Source organism: Elephas maximus, chromosome 5 (assembly GCF_024166365.1).
Source record: "Elephas maximus indicus isolate mEleMax1 chromosome 5, mEleMax1 primary haplotype, whole genome shotgun sequence".
Classification (NCBI taxonomy): domain Eukaryota; kingdom Metazoa; phylum Chordata; class Mammalia; order Proboscidea; family Elephantidae; genus Elephas; species Elephas maximus.
The window spans coordinates 59,266,699-59,281,808 of NC_064823.1; the positions used below are offsets into that span (position 1 = coordinate 59,266,699).

Consider the following 15,110-nt stretch of genomic DNA (forward strand, 5'->3'; position numbering starts at 1 on the left):
ACACAAGCTTTGTTTACAATCCCGAATATGCTTTTTTATCCAAATGATAAAATGACTCTCCTGACAGTGGGTCAAGTAGAAATTAAATGACTGTATCTTAAACACTCTATTTTCAGTAAATTCCAAATAATGTAGCAAACAGACAGCTGACTATGCAAACTCCTACCCCTTTCCAATAAAGATATCCTCATTTGGATAACACCTTTATTAGTGTCTTACAATATATAGATGTGCCTCTCATTGAGAAGGAGTGCATCTACTTTACCCAATCATCACACAGCAACAGAAACAATTAAATGCTTTCTGGGAGACAGATGCTTCCACTTAAGCTTCAAGATAAATCTATTTTTGCTAAGTATATTTAAAGTCCCTGAGATGTTTAAGGTTCGTTGCATGTGGGATATTTATTTATTAAGGATTTTAAAGATTTGAATTCTGAAGTTATGTGTATCTATAAGTTTTCCTGTGTCTAAATTGAATGGAACTACTTCAATGTTACCAAAAATTCACTTGCTTTATCCTAGAAATCTTTTAAATATGACATAATAGCAAGACCAGCAGGCATGAAATAGTGAATAAACAATAGACTACAACATTACTCAGTAGGAAACTCTGTAGTTAAGATGTTTTAAGGTGGCAGATTATTGGTTAAGAGTCCAGCTGCTAACCAAAAGGCTGGAAGTTCGAATCCACCAGGCGCTCCTTGAAACTCTATGGGGCAGTTCTAGTCTGTCCTGTGGGGTCACTATGAGTCAGAATCAACTCAATGGCAATGGGCTTGTTTTTCTTTCTTTCTTTTTTTAGTTTTGGAGTACAAGGTGAGGTTTCTTAACAGAGGTAGAACCTCAGTAGGACCTTAACCCATTGCTGTCCATTCAGTTCCGACCCATATAGGACAGAGTAAAACTGCCCCACAGGGTTTCTGAAGAGCAGTTGCTGGATTCAAACTGACTTTTTTGGTTAGCGGATGAGTTCTTAACCATTGCATCACCAGGACCTTAACTAATACTAATTTAAGGTCCCAGTAGGACCTTATAAGATAGGAAGTGAAATGACTATCACGGATCAAATCAAATAAAACAAGGGAAGATCCACAAAGCTGAACCATATCACACAAAGCGTAAAAAATTGGTTGAGATTACACTTGGCTAGGAAAGGAAAATGAGACAGAAATTCATAGTGGTAAAAATCGCGTTAAGAAGAGTTACTTGAGAAGAATTTGTGGTGTTCAAGAAATGCAGTGACGGTTTATGGTCTGTGGTCCTGGGAAAAGAATCTGGAAGTGGAACTGGAAGCATTAACAATGCAAAGTGACACCTGGGAAGATGTTTAAAATACAGATATAAGGCTGAAGGGAAATAGGACAAAGGCTTTACACCTTACTCTGTATGGTGTTTTTGTTTGTTTTTTTTTTTATTGAGCTTCAAGTGAACGTTTACAAATCAAGTCAAACTGTCACATATAAGTTTATATACACCTTACTCTGTACTCCCACTTGCTCTCCCCCTAATGAGTCAGCCCTTCCAGTCTCTCCTTTCTTAACAATTTTGCCAACTTCCAACTCTCTCTACCCTCCCATCCCCCCTCCAGACAGGAGATGCCAACACAGTCTCAAGTGTCCACCTGATACAGGTAGCTCACTCTTCATCAGCATCTCCCTCCAACCCATTGTCCAGTCCCTTCCATGTCTGATGAGTTGTCTTCGGGAATGGTTCCTGTCCTGGGCCAACAGAAGGTTTGGGGACCATGACCGCCGGGATTCCTCTAGTCTCAGTCAGACCATTAAGTCTGGTCTTTTTATGAGAATTTGGGGTCTGCATCCCACTGATCTCCTGCTCCCTCAGGGGTTCTCTGTTGTACTCCCTGTCAGGGCAGTCATCGATTGTGGCCGGGCACCAACTAGTTCTTCTGGTCTCAGGATGATGTAAGTCTCTGGTTCATGTGGCCCTTTCTGCCTCTTGGGCTCATAGTTATTGTGTGATGTATGGTTGTTTTTAGGTGATGTGGAGTCGGTTCGGACTCATAGCAACCCTATCTACAACAGAAAGATACACTACCTAATCCTGTGCCATCTATACAATTGTTGCTATGTGTGAGCCCATTGTTGCAGCCACTGTGTCGATTCACTTCATTGAGTGTATTACTCTTTTTCACTCACTCTCTCCTTACCAAGCATAATGTTCTTCTCCAGGGACTGGTCCCTCCTGATAACATGTCCAAAGTACTTGAGACAAAGTCTCACCATCCTCACTTCTAACAGACATTCTAGCTATGCTTCTTCCAAGACAGATTTGTTTGTTCTTCTGGAAGTCCATAGTATATTCAATATTCTTCACCAACACCGTAATTCAAAGCATCAATTCTTTTTCGGTCTTCCTTGTTCATTGTCCAGCTTTCACATGTATATGTATCAACTGAAAATACTATGGCTTGGGTTCAGACACACCTTTTTAAAGAGGTTTTTTGGTGCGGATTTGTGCAATGCAATGCATCGTCTGATTTCATGACTACTGCTTCCATTGGCATTGATTATGGATCCAAGTACAATGAAATCCTTGACAACTTCAGTATTTTATCAATTTATCATGATGTTGTTTATTGGTCCAGTTGTGGATTACAGAAAGAAAAAATGTTCTATAGTGTATTCAGTCATGACATATTTACACTATATCCTCTAACATACTTGCAGTGGGGAAATGAAAACAGCACAGATTTTGGAAGCATACTCATCTGTACCTGACAGACAACAAGGCTAAGAATGGCTTTGGCCCTGGTGATGGCTGGTACTAGTGGAGAGTTTACAAACCCCCCTAACCTTTGAGGCATGGTTTCTGAATTATCACATGGTATCTCTTCTTTTAAAAATATCTTTAAATTTAATGCACTCTTGACTCTTGGCTATCTTTTGGATTATTAACTCCATGAGGTAGAATTGATGTGATGAGCATGAGATCTGACATCTACTTTGGTAAAAAGCCTCAAACCAGGGAGGACTTGAGACCAGTTTGTCTACGCCTTAAAGAAGCACATCCTTAAGAGGCATGGTTTAGGACAGGATTACTCAAGGTGGGGGCACTGATGGTTCAGTGGTAGAATTCTTGTCTTCCATGCCGGAGACGTGGGGGGTAGCTATGAGTCAGGGGCTAAACGCATGACTGCTTATTGCTGGTCTGTAAGGAGGTTAATAAAGAAATTCAAACTTTTATAGCAAGCAATCTGAGAGGATAAATTTATGTCTGTTCTATCTATGGTGCTTATAATTTTTATGTATTTTTAAGTTTATTTATTTAATAATTCATTTTTATTGCAGTGTAGAAAAATATCAATCTATGACTTACTAAGCAAAAAAAAAAAACACCTCACCACAAATAGTTTGAGAAGTAGTCATCTGGAGGACAAAGAGGAGAGTGTGGGCTTACAGGAACGGAGGCAAGAAGGCCTGGGTTTATTCCAGTCTCTGAAACAGGAGCACAAGTAGCCCCTGTGATTCAGATATGATTGATCCAAGCTCACCAGGAGATCAGCTGAAGTCAATGCCTTCCTGCTGAAATGCATATGCATTTGACTAGGGTGGTTATCTCTTCTTGGAGAAATAGTATCAGGGGTTGGCTGCTAGTCAAGAATTCTAGAGAGTGGGATCTTGGCCACGTTTCTTTTCATTGTATCACCATGAACACTGACCTAGTGAAAATTACTTAACCTCCCAGAGCCTCGGATTTCTCACCTGGAAAATGCAGGTAATGCTTCATTCTTTATCAGAATGTTGTGATGATGAAATGCATGTGAAAGTAAACATGCTAGTGTATTTAAAATGCTACTAAATTTTAGTTTTCTGTTTCCTTCTTCATGTTAACCCATTCATGCTGACTGAATACACCATGTTCTTTTTTGAGGGGTTCCATTGCTATTGTTGGTGTTTTTGTTGTGTTTTTGTTTTCTTTTTCTTTGCTATCAAAATTAAAGGTTGACAACCATATAATTCACACCCCACTCCAGTATGGCTTCCATCTCTACCACCACATTAACTATCTCTATCTGCAGTTACCAGTGTCAATAAATCTGATTGATGTGTTTTTGTTCTCATCTTACTTGACCCCTAGCAGCATCCAGCACAGCCCACCTACTACCACCCTCTGTAAATCTGGCTTCAGTGACACCATACTCACTGTTCTGACTGCTAATTCTTAGTCTCCTGGGGACATCCCCCCTGACCTAAACATTAAATGTTTCAAGGCTCAGTCCTGCTCTGGTAGGCTGGATTATTCTATCATTACTTTCAATTCTTTATGACTCAATCTAGCCATGGCTTCCCCTTGAGTTTGAACTTGACTACTTCACTTGCTTTGGTAAATGGGATTTTAGAGGACACGATGCGAGCAGCAGCTTTAAAAGGCTCGCTCTATATGCTCCTGTGAGGAACATGTCTTGAGTAGCTGGCATGGAGAAACATTTGCGGCAAGCCTAAACTCAACCAGCAGCCTGACACCAGCCCCGTACAATCTCAGCAAAGCCCAGCACAGCTGCAACCCATTTGTAAACCCACAAAGGGGGAAAAAAAAAAGTTTTCTGTTATAAACCATTGTGATTTTGAGGTTTCTGTTTCACAGTAAAAACTGCCCAATGCTCTATACTCTCTCCCAGACCTCTTATCTGAGTTCTAGACCCATATCCTGTTGCCTACTCTTTGATATTCTCGCTTGAATATGGCAAAAATCTCAAATTTTGCGTGTCCAAATTGAAATTTGGTTCTTTTCCACTGCCCTCTTTTCATTAAAAGGCTACACTATACATCTAATTCTACATCCAGAAACTTGTGAAGCCCTGTTTGTCCCACTCTATCAACAAACAACTTTACTTTCTAAATATTTCTCCAATACACCCAGCTCTCTCCTGCACCACCCTGGTCCAAGATTAACCACTCCCTACCATGCTGAGTTTTTATATTTTACCATGCTGAGTTGATCTATTGATTAAATAAGATATATATTTGTGAATATGCCAACTTTCCTCCCTGTGTCATTCAGTTAATGTGCATTTTTTGAGTTATACATACTAGGTTCTTAGAATACACAGGTGAGCTAATACTAGACCCAGTGTTAACAGGAAACTTGAAAAAAGCTCTCAGGAGGGAAAAACCATTCAGCTCAGCTTGATGTTCCTTCTTGGCTATTGAGGCCACAAATGGTTACCCAGATATTCTTCCATGGATTCCAACCCTAAAAGCCCTTCTTCTTTGGGTCCATGACCTCTCTTGAGGCAAATGTGATTCTCTGACATTTTAACTCCTAAGATCCATACTTGTCTGGTTAACTTATTCACCTCTCCTTAGCATATTCTGGTTTCATGAGGCCACCCTACTTTTCTCATGGGTGCCCTTATCCTACGAACTAAATACAGCTATAAATCCAGTTGCCGTTGAGTTGATTCCAACTCATGGCAACCCCATGCGTGTCAGAATAAAACTGTGCCCCAAAGAGTTTCAATGGCTGATTTTCCAGAAACAGAGCATCAGGACTTGCTTTTGAGGTGTCTCTTGGTAGACTCAAACCTCCAACCTTTCTCTTAACAGCCAAGCACACTTATCATTTGTACCACCCATAGTGACCAGAGAAATAGATCTGGCTGAATAAGAAGTGTAGGGAGGAAAGAGGCAAATACTGTATTTTTACGCAAATAACGTGCTCTTTCTACATTTGTTTGCCAACCTGTGCCCTCCTCCCCTACCCCCTCCCCCACATATTTTCTTAAATGCTGCTATGCCAATTTTTTTTACACATTGCTGTAGAAAAAATTAATATAATGTACTTACAACAATACCTCCTGGGGAAGAGTGAGGTTGGCAAACAAACATAGGTGTGCATTATTTGCATAAAAATACCGTAGTCCAGTTTCAAGTGTTAGAAGGCATCTATATAAACATGATTACCTACTGATGAGTATATTCTCCAGTGCAGTGGTAATGTCTTTCTAACATTCAGTGGATTCAAGTAAGCTATACTCCCTCCCAGAGTCAGTTTATGAACAACTCTAACATCTTAGGTGTGCTTTCCAAAATAATAATACTATCAGCACGAATGGTTAAAACAAAGAAAATCACACATATATTCCACTTTCTGCTGTTGAATTTATTCTGGGGACCAGGTCTTTCGAAAGAAAATAATTGGCTTTTGCTCCCTGACAAGGAACAGGAGAATTGTATTGTGTTGTGTTGTTGGGGGAAAGGAGAAGAGCTCCAGACCACCACTCCAGGGCACAAACAATTCGATATTTCTCTTAATACAGGCACAGCACAGAGAGTTAATCAAGTTAGGCACTATTCACCAAAACGTGTTCTTGGAAACATCAGCCCGCAGTTCAAACACATGTGATGTTCTGTTAACACTAGGTTTAAGTCATTTATAGCACCAACCTGCAAATATTGTTGACTGAGTCTTCTGGACAATGGTGGTGGCACTTACAACGCAAGATCTTCGGACGAGGGGTGGGAGCTGTACTCTCACCATCCTCTTTCTTGGTGCCCACACTTAATTTTCCAGAACTTCGCAAAAGCATGTTATCCAGGAAGTTTGCTGAAAAGGAGAAAGAGAAAGCGGATTTAAGCATCTGTAGCATAGCCAACCACAGTCTTGTGTCCAACGACAATATAAGGTTAAATAAAAAATTAAGTATTCATGATACTTAAAGATTTAAACAGAAAATACATATTTTGATGCTTTTGATACTAAAAGGTACACATTCTTTGTCGTATACATCTCATGTAGAATACAGAAATTCCCATAATCCTTTCAGAATAGTATTTTATACACTAAATCATAATAGCTTGTCATATAAATGAGTCAAAAATGGCCTGTGTGTATTGGCCCCAAGTTGTTTATTCTTTCATAGCAAACTGAGGCCCATTTGCCCAGAAAGTCTTCTGGCACCGAACTCAGATTTACATACACCCGATTGTTTTAAAAATAGACTAAATAAGCAGATTTATAGCCACTTAAAACCTGCCTGCTTTATATACCCCACGAAACTGCACCCAATAGCCGATCACCTTACCAAAAAAAAAAAAAAAAACTGCCGTCAAGCAACTTAGATAAAATAAAACCTATAGTTATAAGCACCCTAAGGTGCTGCTTGGCAAAGTAGAGGGTCAGCGAAAAAAAGGAAGACACTCCATAAGATGGACAGACACAGTGGCTGCAACAATGGGCTCAAACATAGCAATGACTGTGAGGCTGGCACAGGCCCGGGCAACATTTCATTCTGTTGTACGCAGGGTTGCTATGAATTAGAACTGACTGGACAGCACTGACTTGATGGGACCTAACAACAACAAGGAGCAGCTGCCTCTGGAGCTCTCCGATCCAGAGACACCCCCCCTCTTCCTACAAGAGGATATCGTGAAGACTTATGTAAGCCCCTCTTTCCTTCTACTTTACTCTGGTGTTTTTCATGCTTTCTCCCTCTTCTGGTGGCTCCCTGCCCCTTGCCTCTGGAAGACCTCCTGCTGTAGGGAACTGCCCCTGCATGTGGCTGTCAATGAGTCTGCCCTAACAAATAGCTTGTTGTGGAATACTACCTCATTGTCATATCTCTTTCCTTAATCAGCCCCAAATTCCCTCAAACTCACTATATAGGTGTATTTAACGAATGCAAGGAGCTCAATGAGTCACTGTTACGTAGATTATTTCTACTCTCTATATTTTTTTTTCTATGATATTACTGTGAGTAAATATTATCATCCCCATTTTTCAGATGAGAAAATTGAGACTCAGAAAGTTTAAGTGATCTATACACAGCTAAGGAAGCATGGAGACAGTATTTGAGCTCAGACTGTTTTGGCCCTAAAACTGTCTTTTCTTCCATATCATGAAGCCTCTCTACTGTATTATGTATTTTTTAAAAGAAATTTTTAGAAATATTTAATCTGCAAACTTTGGTAGAAAGACAAAAACTTAGTTAATCAAGATATATTTCAAAAGACATGTTTTATCTATCATATTTTACATACAAAAGTGTCTACCTATTATACTAGTAATCGTCCTACCATCTTTGACTGAAGACACTTTAGCAGATAGGTTTTCTGGGTTCAAAATTAGGCTCCACTGTTTACCAGATGGTTGATCTTGGGTAACTTACATAAATAACTTCATTGTGTCTCATTTTCCGAGCCTTAAATGGAAATTATAGCACCTACTTCAAGAGATGAAGTGTGTATGTTACACAGTAATCCTTGATAAATGTTAGCTAATGCTATTAGAAAAATCTAGTTTTTACCTTTTAAAAAAAAGCGTAAGATAATGTTTCACTTACATAGGACAACATATCACTGAAATAGCTTTCATATTTTCCTTCTTTACCATCAAGTTTGGAAAGCAATGATGCTCTAGAAGGAGACATGCATTAATCCCTATTATGTCTTGGGCATTGTGGTAAGAGCTCTCATACATACCATATCACTGAATAAATTGTCACCCTGAGTAGTGCCCAACTTAAAATCTCATAACACGTCCAGCTTGCCTATAATTAGATCAAGTTTCAACAATCCTATTATCTAAAATAAAATATAATTGGGTTAAAAACATTGAAATTCTAAGTCAGAAGTACAATACATGCAATAGATGTGTAGTGTGTGTTTGCTATTTTTTTTAAACCACAAATGCCTCTAGCCATTGGCTACATCACAGAGAAGCACAGACAAAGGTCTTTGATCATTTTACCTGGCTTTCTCCATGCTTGAGCTAATTAGTTAACTTCTTATGGAATAATAACTGAAGGAAAAGTATTAAAATATGTTAAATCAATTTACCAGAATTTCCCCCCATTCATTACTATTGTGTGCGGTCGAGTCGATTTTGACTCATAGCCAACCAATATGACAGAGTAGAACTTCCCCGTAAGGTTTCCTAGGCTGTAATCTTTAGGGGAACAAGACGTCAGGTCTTTTCTCCCATGCAGCCACTGGTAGCTTCTGATGTTTCAGTTAGCAGCTGAGTATTTAACCACTACACTACCAAACCAAACTTAAACTTGTTGCTGTGGAATCGATTCTGACTCACAGCAACCCTGCAGGACAGAGTAGAACTGCCCCACAGAGTTTCCAAGGACCAGGTGGTGTACTAAAGCTGCAGCCGAGCTCTTAACCACTACACTACCAGGGCTCCTTAACTATTAGTATTTCATTAGGGTTTCGAAACTCATATAAAATGTACATCTAACCTTCTCAAACAATTCCTTGTAAACTTAGTCTAAAGAACAGATGTCGATTGCAGTGTGTACCTGAGGCATATTAGGAGTTTATTATGCAGAATCCCAGGCCCACTGGCAGTGATTCTGATTCTGTAGGTCTCAGGTGAGCTAAGCAAAGTGTGCATTCAACAAGATCCCATGTGATTCAGAGATAGATGATACGTAGGCTCCACTCTGGACGGCACCAGATTAGGTGAAGCAAATAATATTTATTTACTCCAACCACACGATCTCAAAAGGTGTATATTATATCTATATGAGAGGATGTTCATCCTCAAGTTAAATTCCAAAATAAGCTGAAATCAAAACACAGTTCATGTTAGTACCTTGCCTTTAAAACCCTCTGCACACATAAGAGTGTAACACTGCTTTCTATGCAGTTGTAGTACGTGTGGGTAGGCCTGTATATCCCCCTGCCTTGGTGGCTCCCTCTCTCTAAATCTGCCTCTCAATCTTAATAACTTTATGATCTGAATTACCTCAAGAGATAAAGTGATGGGAACAGGGTATTTCAAACTTATAATACCCTGCTTCCTTCCAGACCAGACCCTTCTCTTTTAAGTTTTAAAACAGAATAAAAATTCACTTATTATGCATGTCAAGCTAGCAAATATGTATTCAGTACCTGCCATGTCCCAGGCACAGCCTGGTAACTGAGATGAACTACGTATATACAAAATTTACCATCAGGTCAGAAATGTTGTTAAATGAAATTTTTACACTGAATGGTCTAAATTAGAAAACACTGGCATACTATATAAAATGTCATTTTATTAGAAACATTTTAAGAGAGGATTAGCAATTTTCTCATATTCTAAATTGAAATTGAGGAATGATATAAGATTTAGCTAGAAGACTACTCTTTGCAATACTGCTTATAACAATCCATGTTTATAAGAGGGGATTAGTTATATCTCCCAATGGAATTTCTATGTCGTGATTACAAATGTTAATGTGGATGTATATTTATTGACAAGAAAAATATTTAAAATACAATTTTTGGCGAAAAAGGTAGATTACAGGATTTTAGTTAAAGACTGAACACATGTTTTCGATTCTGTGTCTTCCTGAAATCCCACTACTACAACAGGAAAAGAAGCAAAGAAAAAAAAAAAGAAGAACCTACAATATAAGAGAGATCATGAGAGAAGACACTAGTAATAAAAACCTGGAAAGCAGGACAAGCTGTAACTAATTTAACAAGCCAAGAAAGGTGAATCCTAAGCCAAAGGGAGAGAGAAGCCAAGAAGCAGAACAATGTTACCATTCAACCCCCCAAAAGCTCCCTAGTGGCATCACAGGGTACTTCTATAAATGAGAGTGAAGGGCGTATTAAAAACAGAAATAAAAACAGAAGGAGTCTGAAAATGTATTTTAAAAGTAGTTAGAGCTTCAGATACCCTTTCCCATTCTCTACAGGCTAGTAGCTAAGACTGGAAGAGTAAATCTAACAATATCACTGAGATGCCGTTCTTATTTTCCTTTTTACTACCACAGCCGGTAGACTCAGGAAGCCAAGCATACTCAGGAGGGGTACTGCCCTACTGCGAACTTCAGTGGGCCCACTGGTGACAAGCTCTACCCATGTGCATGGAGGTTCTCATGGGCTTTTTTAGTGCCCCATTCTCTTTTGTATAAGCTACTACTAATCCAGGACTACGAGATATATGAAGAAAGCTTCGAGCATCGAGGACTGAGAACAAAACAAATAAACAGAGAAACGCAACTTGGAAGAAACAGTCTACAGAAGGAAATTAAAAAAAAAAAAAAACCTCTTATCAATACTGTCAGCTTTAAAAGAGAATATATTGTGTGAATGGAACAAGAACACATAGCTATAAAAAGGGAACATTCAGAGAACAACAAAAGAAAAAAACTCTAAAAGTACTCTAAAAATATGCTTGCATAAATAAAAATCTCAAAGGGTAAGCTGAGAGACAAAGTTTAGGAAATCTCCCATAATGTAGGGCAAAACATAGAGATGAGAAAATTAAGGAACTTACAGCATCAATCCAGGAAATTCAAGGCTGGAATAATTGAGTGATACAAAGAGAGACTTGAGAAAACAAGGGAGGAAACCATCAAATAAATAATTCATGAAAGATTCCCATACCTGAAGATCGTGAGTTTCCTTTTTGATAGGACCCACAGAGTATAAGAAGAGATTTATACCAAAATATTTAAAATACAATTTTTGGTGAAAAAGGTAAACCTTTATAACACTGGAGACAAAAGAAGACCCTGAATGTTCATAGAGAGGAAGAGAGAGATAAAAGAGATTAACAGTAAGTATGCCAATGGACTTTCTACAGAAATATTAGAAATTATAGTAAAATAGAGCAAATTGATCCAGAAATCAATTATCTGGGCCAATTATACATTGAATGTGAGGGTAGAAAGCATTTTAAAATTTCAAGGTATCAAAAATTTATCTTCCATGCATCTTCCTCAGAAAGTTATTGGAAGAGATGTTCCAACCCAAAGGAAAGTGTACACAAGAAAATAGAAAACGTCTCTTTCTGCTGATGGAGAGCCAACCCAAAGGAAAGGAGAAGCATACCCCCAAGATAATGGTCAAGCTGGATAATAAGATGAGAATTGTGCATCAGGCCCAACCAGCAACCAGGCCTGACTGAAGGCAGGTCAAAATAACTCTAGGAGAGAGATCTGCAACAAGTAAAAATTGACAGAACACCTCATATATTTTTAATTTTTGAGAGGGGACTTATACAACTGAAGGCGAGTTTGGAAATAAATTTGTGATGAGAATATAGGAAACTAAAGAAACAAAAAATAAACATTTTAAACACTATGTTATATATGCTATATAGAATAAAAAACTAAGCCCATTCCTGTTGAGTTGATTCCAACTCGTAGCGACCCTATAGGTCAGAGTAGAACTGCCCCGTAGGATTACCAAGGCTGTAAATATTTACAAAAGGAGACTGCCACATCTTTCTCCCGCAATGTGACTGGTGCCCAACAAGCACTTAACCACTGCACCACCAGCGCTCCCTCATGTTTTACAGAATAGGGGAATGGAAACGTGTGTGTATAGTAGGGGTGGGGAATAAAATAGAACTAAATCCCCATTTTCAAAAGGGGAAGCTAAAAGGTAGTATCTAAAATGGAATAATCAAGAGCTAGCAGAATAAGTGTTTAGAGATATGGACGTAAATACTAAAAGAAAAAAATGAAAAGGGACATACTGAACAGGGAGAAGTTGGTAGCATACTCTTTCTATTTTTTAATAAGCCTCTTAGAACTACTTGCTTCTTTAAACTATGTTAAAGAAACAAAAACAGCAGATTTTGAAATATACAATATGAGCCCAGTGTAGCCTCCGTGTGTGTACGTTATAAATGTACAGAAGGATTCCTAACAATATTTCGTTAGGAATCAGTTCTGACTTATGGTGACCCCATATGTGCAGGGTAGAACTGCTCCACAAGTTTTCAAGACTGTGACTTTTTAGAAACAGATTGTCAGGCCTGTCTTCCAAGGTGCCTTCAGGTGGGTTTGAATCATCAACCTTTAGGTTAGTAGTTCAGCACTTAATCGTATTGATAAAACACATGAAAATCCTACTTCTTGTAGAAAAATATAATTACTTCTGCCAGGAGATACTGAATTTTATATCATGAAATGCTCATTATTTGCATTCAAAGGACCATAATTGCTATTTCTACAACAGCATATATCCGTGGATTAGTAAACAGGAACAGATAATATTTTGAGCTACTTAAGTGTATTTTCAAGTATCATGTCAAAACAGACAATTAGACTCATAGCTGGATGTGGAATGAAGAACATCAGTGATCAATGAAAAATCAGGAAATCCAAAAAGATAATTCAGCCAAGAGGAAGGAACTTCTCTAGCCAGTCCTCATTATGGGATGTACCACTGGACCATGGCTTAGTTAGAACACTCGATGCACTTATGGTTCACCAGAATTTTATAAATGTGCATGTATGTGTGCTTAAATTTTTGGTAAAACTACATAGCTCGTTCTATATTCTGAGTTCTTAACAGTCTATTTTGTGGTATTTTGTAGACCATCCTAAGTTCACCAGTTATTATTAAGGAAATGTACGTGAGTCTGACAGCTACAAACAACCTTTATAGTTAAATCAGGTGAGCATCATTCACATAAAGATTATGAAGATGAACTGTTGTTGCTAATCTTTCTACAAATACTTAACACTTTAACATGCAGTCAGTGTATATGCTATTTTATCAGAAACAGAGCCACAAGAAAAAGAAGAAAAAGAAAACTACTGCTAGGCCATAATAAAAACCAAATCCATTGCCACTGAGTCTATTCCAATTCATAGTGACCTTTCTATAAGACAGAGCAGAATGGTCCCACAGGGTTTTCCAAAGAGCGACGGGGAGGATTTGAACTGTGGACTTTTTGGTTAGCAGCTGTAGCTCTTAACCACTGCACCACCAGGGCTCCAAATAGAGACATCATTTCTATAAACTGAGTTAACCAGTAACATCCTGAATGAGCATGTAAGGTAGCCTTCATACAGTGAGAACTGAGTAAGTAAAAGTAGTGAGATGGGAAAATGACTGCTTTCAATTAAGCATTATTAAATGAACACATGGCTTTATGCAAATCTGTGAGAGGTGGTGAGTTCCTCACACTTGCCTTTGCCAAAATAATCAAATCAAGGAAGTAATTTATGTAAAACATGTGATGGCTGTTTAGGAGTCAATTAATCTGTAGGAGTTTAATCCCCTGAGAAATGAAAATCATTACCGCACAATTCACAGTATTTCTAACAACCAGATAAAATGTAAAATAATGGAGAGATAGTGTGGAGGCTAACAAATATTAGACAGGAAGGAGGAGAAGCAGCAGCAGCACAATGAATAAATCTGGTTAGAACACTAAAAAGATAAGATCTTAACGAGTAGTGCCCATCTGAGAAACAGGGCAAAAGAGAAACTGGACTGTTTTATCTACTGTCATTAATTATGAAGAGAGATGTTTAAAAAGATCACTTTTACATCAAGCCATACTGAGCTTCTGCAAAACCCAGCCTCACAGAGGCAAGCCAGGCTTTCCAGATCATACACAAGACAAATCGCGTCAGCTAAGACATAAAAAAAAGCAATTACATGCTCGTACAAATAATCATTTTATAAAAACATGAATGTGGGCCGACAATAATGATGGTGAAATGAGAGTGAAAAGGAAACACAAACAATAAGTGTTTATAATAAAAGCGAACATCTAAATGAACAGCAGAGCAGCAATAATGAATACTGAAGACGTCTGATTAAGACAATTTATCAGAACGTAGTTTTCAGATTTTATCATACTATTAAGTATTCCTCCGTTTGAAGATGGAGAAAGGTAGGCCTCAAAAGAGGTACTAAAAAGTTTGATTTAGTTGGCTCATCCAAATAATGTAATATCTTTATTAATTAAATCCTCATTTAACTTGATTCTGTGTTAAAACTTTTATAAAAAAAAGATTATCATTGAAATTATTTGGAAGATGCCTAACCATTTAAGAAATATTATGTAATTTGGTAAGCTGTATTTACTAAATCAATAGAGTAAAATCATAAAAAGTTTTTATCAAGAAAAGCCAAATAGTGACTACTTTATCCTTAATTGAGCAGAATTTCAACAAAATTGATTCTTTCTAAAAGCATTTCAGGTGATTATATTTTTAATTTAGCATTAGAAACATGCACACGCCTTAACAAAAAATGGAAAAAAAAAAAAACAAGAACAACCAGGCTGCCTTGAAATCTCTTTGGAATAAATACCATACTAAGTCAGTCTTTATGAGCCATTTCATTTTTCCGTTTCCTTTCTTTCTTCCTTGTAAGTGCCCAATCCTTAGCTTAA

At 38.0% G+C, this 15,110-nt stretch overlaps 2 protein-coding genes across 17 annotated transcripts in view; both read right to left on the reverse strand.

Annotated features, from left to right (window-relative positions):
- The window catches only part of PDLIM5 (PDZ and LIM domain 5), a 1,027,106-nt gene that overhangs the window by 186,773 nt on the left and 825,223 nt on the right, over positions 1-15,110 (reverse strand). The gene's annotated exons all lie outside the window — the stretch shown is intronic.
- The window catches only part of BMPR1B (bone morphogenetic protein receptor type 1B), a 531,312-nt gene that overhangs the window by 88,155 nt on the left and 428,047 nt on the right, over positions 1-15,110 (reverse strand). For all 16 annotated transcript variants that reach the window (XM_049885696.1, XM_049885697.1, XM_049885686.1 and 13 more), the window contains one exon: positions 6,410-6,569. In XM_049885696.1, coding sequence (XP_049741653.1) covers positions 6,410-6,552 — 143 coding nt within the window. In that variant the 5' untranslated portion in view covers positions 6,553-6,569. The remainder of the gene's footprint in view (positions 1-6,409; positions 6,570-15,110) is intronic.